At 40.3% G+C, this 9,574-nt stretch overlaps 1 protein-coding gene across 1 annotated transcript in view; it reads right to left on the bottom strand.

The window, feature by feature from the left end:
• NOTCH2 (notch 2) overlaps positions 1 to 1,813 on the bottom strand; it is a 96,935-nt gene extending 95,122 nt beyond the window's left edge. Inside the window, exons 1-2 of the mRNA XM_014550098.1 lie at positions 1,744 to 1,813; positions 817 to 898 (exon numbers count right to left, since the gene is read on the bottom strand). Coding sequence (XP_014405584.1) covers positions 817 to 898; positions 1,744 to 1,798 — 137 coding nt within the window. The 5' untranslated portion in view covers positions 1,799 to 1,813. The remainder of the gene's footprint in view (positions 1 to 816; positions 899 to 1,743) is intronic.
• Positions 1,814 to 9,574: the final 7,761 nt, after the last annotated feature.

The raw sequence follows: 9,574 nt of genomic DNA, 5'->3' as shown, positions 1-9,574 counted from the left end.
GAGAGAGAGAGAGAGAGAGAGAGAGAGAGAATAAAAGTATTTAAAGAAGATAAATTTCTTATTATCAAGTCTTATTTTCCATGATATAAATGCTCCTATCAAAAACTTTCAATTGAGGTAGAAAGCAAAAAAAGTCAGAGGAAACCTAGAAAAGCTATTTGTGAGATGATCTAACTAGATGGCTGGAGAAAAAGAAAAGTAACACTCCTAGAACTAGCCCATGCTCCCTAGTCCTGTTCCTCATCCCCATTCTCTCAAACCCATATAATGGCATTTACCCACAGCCCCTGCTCCTACCCCATCCCTACAAGTATGTGTGCATCTTCCTCCTGCACAGTCTCTTTCAGAATTTTTGCACTAGAAAAAAAGAGTTTCATGTGGCTATAATATTCATGAATATTAGGCAGAATTAAAAAGTTAATATCTACTTAGTTTGATTTAAAAACAAGATCACAGCTAACATGTTTAGGAGACTCTAAGGGTATGCCTTAAACTGAAACATGTAAGAGAATGCACTAGTATATTAACTAGCCTAGTTAATTAAAAACTAGTGTCGTCATTCAAAATACTCACTGAAAAGTCTCTTTCTTAATGAAAAAGATAACAAGAAGGTAATATGGAGTTCTTATTAGCTGTCTATCTGGCACCCACATCCTTTCATCCTCATCCACACTGGAACTACATCAGGAAAATTAGAGAACCCGTAATTACTTCACAGAAATAATAAAAATAGAATAGTAGAACTGAATATTGCCCAGTGTCCTAATGAGATAAAATAAAATATATGAAGAAGAAAAAGCACAGAGAAAAACTTACTTGCAGTATCCTGTGCCATTGTGGTAGGTAACACATACTCCATCATTAACACAGAGCTCAATGCCGTCCCGACATTGCAAAGCTAAAAATAAAAACAAACACACATTAGCAATAAGTCACTAATCATAACCCTCAGACATCAAAGAAATGTTATCCAATCTAAGTCAACATTCGTTCCCATATCCAGCCTGATCTGGGTTTCCTTTTAGAGTTTTAATCAGGTTTTTTTTTTTCTTTCGGCTTCTGGGGTCAGTGTCTCTTCCCACAATAACTGTTTTGTGGTCTTGAATGATGCTTTTAATTATCTGTGCCTGGATTTCCCTAGATTCGTATCTCCCAATGATACCAGGGAAACCCAAACTATAATACTCATGACAGGCCATGAGCATCTTGGGATTTGGACACTTCAGGTGAGTAATGCAAAGATTCATCAATACGTATATAGGAAGACCAGGGTAGATACTAGGTCACCACCATATTAACTACTTAAGCCTTCAGGTGAGACTTCAGAAAAGGTCGCTTGAAGAAGTAATGAGACACATCAACAATATTCACTCAACAAACTGTAGCTGAGAGCCTAGTATGATACCAGGCATTATGTTAAGATCCCGGGGGGAAAGGAGAAATGGAATACATAGAGAAATATATAAAACATAATCTCTAACTTTAAGGGGAACAGATCATGAATAAAGATTGTAGAGGAAGAGAAAGGGGATCAAAGTAAGGAAAATGAAAAAGTTCATTTATACATACAGATAAAATAATTCTCAAATTCTTGAACCCCAGTCCCTTTACGAGGCAACAAAAAGGCACTTCACCACCCTAATCCCTCCCAAAAACAGGCTACTCAGAAATAAACAGCGAAAGTAGAATGTTTCCTGATTTAAGCCAAAAGAGGAGGAAAGCTATCCAAAGTCTGTCACTCACTTGCTACATCATGACAATCCCTTGATTGTTTAGCTTTCAGAGTTGGAATTTTCATCAACAAAATATTATAATTCTAATAACTGAAAAGGCAAGACAGAAAGAAACCCAGTCAGAAATCAAAATCAAAGTTCATGAACTTTTTCCTAGAAGATTATTAAGATTTCCATCTCCTGGGATGGCTCATGTATAAATACCTGAAAGCAAAACTGAGAAGTGTCCAGTTTGAGTTTCTAGCCACACTGCTCTTTGACTAAACTGCAATATCAGAGGCTCTAGGCCTGCCCTTCCTGGGCATCGAAACCACTTCTTTTCCCAGCAAGGCCCAGGCACAGGCTGATGTTAGAAAAACTCCTCCATTAACGGTTACTGCAGAAGATCCCTGTATTTGCCCAGTACTCTTATCAAGTGATGGAACTATTTGAGAACATGTTTACAGAAATCTCATCTCTTAAAATAATACTTAAAAACAGTAATAACAATAGCAGCTAACACATAGCGCTTACTAAATAGCAGGCATTGTCCTAAGCACCTTATATAGACAAATTCAATCTTCCCTACAGGCCTATTGAGACAGTATAGGGACTTGGGCCCTGGAATAGAAAATACCAGGTGGCTAGGAAGCCAAGATGAGACCAGGTGGCTGGAAGGAACGCAAGGACGTCACCACCCCTCCAAGAGGTAGCTGATTTTATCGCCCTTCTGAATGCCTGCTTAATCTACTGACCCACATGCGGAGCTGATCAAGGTCTGGCCGCTACACGACCTTCCTGGGGCAGCAGCAATGAGTAACACCACCATCTTGCCCCATAGTGCAGGTACAGAGACAGTTGCCCAGCAACCCAACAGGAGGAGAAAGTAACCCTGCCCTGACATGAAAAATTCCACTCCCCAAACCCCTTACAAGGCCGCCTCTTTGCGCAAGCCGGCCTTTTTGCGCAAGCCCACTTCGTAAAAGCAGCCATGCAGAGCCAGACCCTGAGCCACTTCAGAGGGCCTTCCTTTCTCTGTGCTGGCTCCCTTGTGCTCCAGCATAAGCTTAATAAAATCTGTCTGGAAATTTTTCTGGGGTTTCCTCTCAATTCCTATCTTGGGGAACCCAAGAATTCTAATGCCAGTAACAGTATGAAGTAGTTAATTTCATTTCATAGGAAGGATAAGTAACCTGCCTATCATCACACCGGTTAATGAAAGACCCAGAATTTGAACCTGGAAACGCTGGGTCCCACGAGAGTTTGTGCTCTTCACTGCAGTGATCCACTGCTTCCCACTATCTGGCATATACCTTCTCGGGATGGGCAGGATAGGCATTATTATACCCATTTACTAGAAAGTGAAGGCCGAGAAGGTACAGTGACCTCCTCACAGGGCATCACACCACTAGTTGGCAGTGCTGGGCTTGGGACCTAGATCTCTTACTGAGTCCAGCCCCTCTCCATGACCACTGCTGGGATCACACAAGCCGTCCCTAGGCAGCAGCCTGAACAGGCAGATTCAGGAAAAGGGTCATCTTGTTGTCTATATCCCACTTCCCTGTAGGGCTCGAATGCTCTCTCTTCCCACACTGATAAGCCCAATGCAACAACTATAATTAAAACAGTTAATGTCAGGTTATTTCCTCCATACCAAAGTTCTCAAACTGGTTTTTTTTTCATTCACTTTGGACACTTTTATTAGTTTCAATGAGAACTTCCTGACTTTTTACTATTTGTGTTTTTTTTTTCTTTAAATAAAAGAAGAAAACCTCACAGTAGGAAAGAAATGTCCCCCAGGCAAAGAGCAAACTGCAACTTTGTCCTCCCCCTGCAGGGATCCTGGTGCAGCGAGGGAGTCAGGAGACTGAAATCCTGCCTCTACCACTCACTAGCTGTGCTACTTACTACAGGCAAAGCACAACCTCATGCAGGCTCATTTCCTACCTGCAAACCGATCTAGGCTGAACTAAATGCTCCTGAAGGTCCCATGTGATCCAACAGTGACACCTCCCTCCTTAAAAGCATAGGAGTGGCATGCCTAGTACCTGGAGAAACTGTCCAGAAAGGCATGAGGACCCAGTGGCCCATGACTCAGAAAGCCATGGGTGCAAAAAATAAATAAATAAATAAATCACAGCCTGTCCCTATTAAGCATCCTGGCAAATCAATACAGTGACAGGTTCAGAGAAATACAAACAACACAAAGTCAATACGTGGTAATCAATCTATCAAATAACTTTACAGCCTAGCCTTAGTGAGCCAATCAAATTCCAGGACCAAAAAGGAGGTGGGCTTACAGGGCTAATAATTAATGCCATCTGGCTAATCTGTAGGGTCATGCTACCTTAAACTTTTAACATTTACTAAGCCATGGTTCTCAAACTTTAGTGTGCAGTGGAATCATTTGGAGGGTGTGCGGGACCCCACCCCCTCAGATGGTGACTCGGTGGGTGTAGAGGGGGCCTGGGGATTAGCATTCCTAGCCAGTTCCCAGGTGATGCTGATGCTATGGGTCCGAGGAACACTTTGAGAGCAACTGTACTCAAAAGAGTATCCACTTTAAGGACTCTCCTAAGATGACATAATCCACTGGAGGTCTGGGATGATCCAGATGAGAACACATTGCCTGAATATACTAAGGAAAAATAAAGTAAAATTTCAGACTCATGACTTTGCCTGCGGGCTATTTCTAAATGAATACTGTAATTATTTGCTACACAAAGAGAAGTTAACACTTTGATAACTCAAAACCATGACAGTAACTGGGAAAGACCTCATTTTAAAATTCAATTTACTTTCCCCCCGAATGTAAAGCATATACATTTACCAATAAAATTGAAAGCAGCTTTCTATTTGTAGGGTAAAAAACCAAAATGCTCAATTATACCACAGCTGGAGAACTGATGTTTAAATTAATGTTTTAATAGACTCAGAGAAACTAGTCATTCACAAAAAGAGTAACTTCCCCCCAAATGTTCATCTTAAGCCATAAATGGCAGTCATGCAATAAATACTGGCTGACTGAAATCAATCACATAGTGTGTGTGTGTGTATGTGTGTGTTTGTGTGTGCGCACATGCATGCCCACCCCCTCCCCCACAAGAGGCAAAAACAAGGAGGAGCGGCAGATTTTAATTTCATCACTCCATCACAGGGCAACATGACATAAAATATAGAAGCCAATTTCCAAGTTTCACACATTTTCTGTGCAGCATATTGGGGACTAGTCTTCTAATACTCAGAACATAACAGAGCATCTATGATGTAAGGTACAGGCCCTGATGTCAGGGATGCCATGGCTAACAGAATTCTATTAGGGAAAGACAGCTAATACATGGATAAATAAGCAAAGTCATTTCAGACAAATTTCATCACTCCATCACAGGGCAACATGACATAAAATCTAGAAGCCAATTTCCAAGTTTCACACATTTTCTGGGCAGCATATTGGGGACTAGTCTTCTAATACTCAGAGCATAACAGAGCATCTATGATGTAAGGTACAGGCCCTGATGTCAGGGATGCCATGGCTAACAGAATTCCATCCAGCTAATAAATGGATAAATAAGCAGTCATTTCAGACAGTGGTGACAGATTCTGTTGGAAGCAGAACCAGTTACCAGATACAAAGTAATCACAGAGGCTGGGTACATGGGACACAGGAAAGGCCTGTGTGAGGAGGTATCTTTAAGCTAAGGTTTAAATGAGCAAGAATCACGGAAATATGGAGAAAGAGTAACCCCAGGCAGAGGAAACAGCAAGGGTACACCCTTGAGATGAGAATGAGTCTGCTATTCCAGGTTCATATGCCTACAGATTGTAAAGGAGGTAGAAGTAGCAGGAGACAGGTCAGGGAAGCAGGTAGAAGTTAGATCACGGCTTCTCACGGCTTCTCCTCTAAGGTGAGGATAAACTACTGGGTTGCTTCAAGCAAGAAAAATGACACAATCAGACTTGGGTTTGAAAAAAAGTCAAAATTAGCCCGACTGGTGTGGCTCAGTGGTTGAGCATCAACCTATGAACCAGGAGGTGACAGTTAAATCCCCAGTCAGGGCACCTGCCCGGGTTGCGGGCTCGATCCCCAGTAGAGGGTGTGCAGAAGGCAGCTGATCCATGATTCTCTGTCATCATTGATGTTTCTATCTCTCCCTCTCCCTTCCTCTCTGATATCAATAAAAATATTTTTTTAAAGAAAAAAGTCAAGATTATACAATGTTCCAGAGATCAACCTTTTTTTTTTTCTTTCTGATACGAGCTTATTCAAGTCATCCCTTTTTAGACTAGGCTGAAGATATCCATTGTCTCAGCTCTCCCCAAATGGTAGATTTCATTCTAATTGCATCTAACCTCCCAGAAGTACCACTTGCAACGCGTCACTCCACCACTCTCTAATCCAGCGATTTTAAACTTTTTCATCTCATGGCACACATAAATTAATTGCTAAAATTCTGTGGCACACCAAAAATATATATATTCTGCTGATCTGACCCAAAAAATAGGGTATAATTTTGATTCATTCACACTGGACGGCTATTGTTGTATTGGCTGTTGTCATTTTTTTATTTGACAGTCTAAGGGAAAAGAGGTCAGTGCCCCTGACTACACAGTCAAGTAATTGCCTGTTTTAAAAAATCTTGGGGCACACCGGTGTGCCATGGCACACTAGTTGAAAATCGCTGCTCTAATCCACAATGACTTTCAGTTCTTAATTCTCAGAATTTACTCTCATTTTGGCTTCAGGAGACCAGCTGGGAGGTCTAGGCAGGACCTTCACACAGTGCCAAGCTAAGGCGTTTTTTCTCTTCCAGGGATAAGCCATTTCTTAATTCTAGTCTAAACCCTCTTGCTCACCTACAAGATGGCAGGCTACCTTTCCTGTCCGGTATGAGTCCCACCACTGAGTGCTGTCTCTTCCTTGAACAGATCACCATTGAAGTCAGTTCCATGCTTCCACGTGTGTCTCAGCTTCCTCTGCTTGCTACTTCCCCTTTATTATCGAAATTGTACTCATTCCTCTGAAGCCCAGTCACCCCCGGCCTCACCCACAGGCCTCCTCTTTCAGGTTCTGGTCCTCATAGCCTTAAAGAGCATAAAACAATACCTGGTACATAGTAAGAGCTCAAAAAAGCCTGGGTCTTATAATAGGTACTTCAATTCTTGGTTGCACGGTAAATGGCATCTTTAGGGAAACCCATTACAGCAATCCAACCCCAGTTTAAACAAAGGGAGGAATCAGGAAAAATAGAAGAGCCCTAGGCAATTCAGGATATAATATCAATAAATGGAATAAATTCTTCCCAGTTGCCACCAGTAGCAGACAAACTACTACAAAAAACCTGAGGTCACTGCTCTTAAAAAAAAAAAAAAAAAAAAGGTATGGCACTGTAGACATAGGAAGTGATTTGCTAAAGGTAAAATAAATTATATATGAGCAAAAATGCCATTCAATTTTCATACAGTTCTATTAGTATTTGTTGGACAACTACTGTGAGCATGGCCCTCAACTAGGCATTGCATGGAAATCAAACAGGAATAAAGCAATTCTTATCCTCGTGGTCTACACAATCGAATGGAGGGAAGTGAGGAGTAGGGACAAAGGGGCTGTGACCTTCTCAAAGGACTCTAATACGAACAAAATAAAAATCACTTCTATTCCAGTCCTTTAGCAGATCCTCTTAGTATCAATCTCAGAATCACTCCAAAAAGAACATTTAAGAAATGAAGGCTTGTTGTTTAGTACTAAGTGTAACTCAGTCCAGACAAGGTGCAAGTATTTATTCCATTTCATCAGCCTCCATTGTGTATACAGGTGAGCACCTTCACCAGCAAAACGATTACCGCTCACTTTATTGCAGTGGTCTGGAACCAAGCCCACAGTATCTCCAAGGTTTGCCTGTAAACACAACTGTAAACAACAGAATAAGCTGTCACTGATTTTAATCAGTTCCAATGCCTCAGGAATTTGCCCATTTAGAGACAGGCCCAAGGTGTCCAAACTTGATGGAATCACCCTAAAATGTTCTTTAGGCATTTACCTAGGTTTTCCAGGGCTTTTCAGTATCGTGCCAGGCACATACTACTGGTTTAAAAGCCTCCCTTTGTTTAAGGAATCTCCAACATGAGTAATTAAGTCGGCAGCCCAGCAGGTGTAATCTGAGCAGCCTTCCATGTGTTTGACTTGCTGTATTAACATGTCGTCATGCTAAATTGGTATTACTTGTTGCTTTGTAGCCTCTTCAAATGGGCCTGTCTGCTGTCTATCTCACATGATTTTTTTCATACCCTCCTCCCTCTGACTGCAGTGTAGTATCCGTGCTTATATCCACGGCTCACCCAAAGACATGTTAATGCCTTGAATGGTTGGGCTTCCTGAAATATGTGAAGAGGAGGTGTACAGGGCCCTTTTAATTTTCTCTTCGACGTTATGCAAATTTCAAGTAGCAGCATTTGAGAAAGATGATGTCTGAGTAGATACCCTGGGACTTTGGCTGTGGCTGGCTGCTGTTGCTTCAGGCACATGGTGTCTGGAAGAGGCTCAGGAAAATTAACAAAGCACCGTTCTCTAAAATGACTGCTTGCATTATTAACAAAAATAGGAGAATTGAGTGCAGACAGGGAGACCTCAGGGATTTGCAGTAACTCTTACAGAGTTACTGCAATTTCAAACAACAAAGCTTTCACTAAATTTTTATTCCATTTTTTGGGATCAAGCCATGAAAAAAAAAAATACAAACAAACAGAAGAAGTGCAGAAGCCTCAAATCCCAAGTGGTACATTTAAATAAAAACAAAATGAAGAAACATCTGTCTTCCTCCTTGAAATTCGTCTTGATTAAAAGGCAAGTAAATGCAACAAGGGAGATACCAATTTTGTTTTTCTGATAATGTTCCAAGGACCTCTGTGCCCTTTCAAGATACCATCTAACAGAAAATGTGTTTCCTACTTAAGAGATGCTGATACCAGACCCACCGAAATTATTAAGACTTAGCCTATAGGGTTCATAGCAAAATATTACTACTTTTCAAAAACAGGTATGCCTTGATTTAAGAAAATATAACCAAACAAAAAGTGAAGTTATAATAACATAAGGGTATTTTTGATATCACTAATAGAATTTTTGTTTCATAAAGATAATCATCCTAGTGAGTTCCTCCCAGTGAGTTGATGAATCTAGAATAATCTTTGATTTTAAAAATTCCAATTTTGTCATATTTTATAATATTGGATTTCAGAAAACAAAATCCATCAATATTTGCTGTGCTATATTGACATATACTATGCACTGTTTTTTCTTTTTTCTTTTTATGTCTTCTTAAAGACTGCAGAAAATTTTAATTTATTTGTGAGCTAAATTTTAATTTCTAATTTTAAGGGATGAAAATGGATTTTAATTTTAGTTCTTCTATATGAAATTCAAGATTTGAAAAAAATCCACATATACTTATAAATTTGATGTGGCAAATTTGTTAATGATCACCTCCACACACATGTACATCCTTCCACCTGGAAAATTCTGCCCCTCTCTTCCTTTGTACTCCACCTTGCTAACTTCTACTTATATTTCAAACCATAGATAAAGCAACTACATTGCTTAAGAAGCCCTGCAAGATCCGCCAGTCTGATTCAGATGGTCCTCCACTGTTCTCCCACTACATCCTAGGCCAGTGATGGCGAACCTATGACACGCGTGTCAGAGGTGACACGCGAACTCATTTTTTTGGTTGATTTTTCTTTGTTAAATGGCATTTAAATATATAAAATAAATATCAAAAATATAAATCTTTGTTTTACTATGGTTGCAAATATCAAAAAATTTCTATATGTGACACGGCACCAGAGTTAAGTTAGGGTTTCCAAAA

Source organism: Myotis brandtii, unplaced genomic scaffold, assembly GCF_000412655.1.
Source record: "Myotis brandtii unplaced genomic scaffold, ASM41265v1 scaffold582, whole genome shotgun sequence".
NCBI lineage: Eukaryota > Metazoa > Chordata > Mammalia > Chiroptera > Vespertilionidae > Myotis > Myotis brandtii.
The sequence above is the reverse complement of the archived record's forward strand: the minus strand, read 5'-3'. Positions and strand labels throughout refer to the sequence as shown.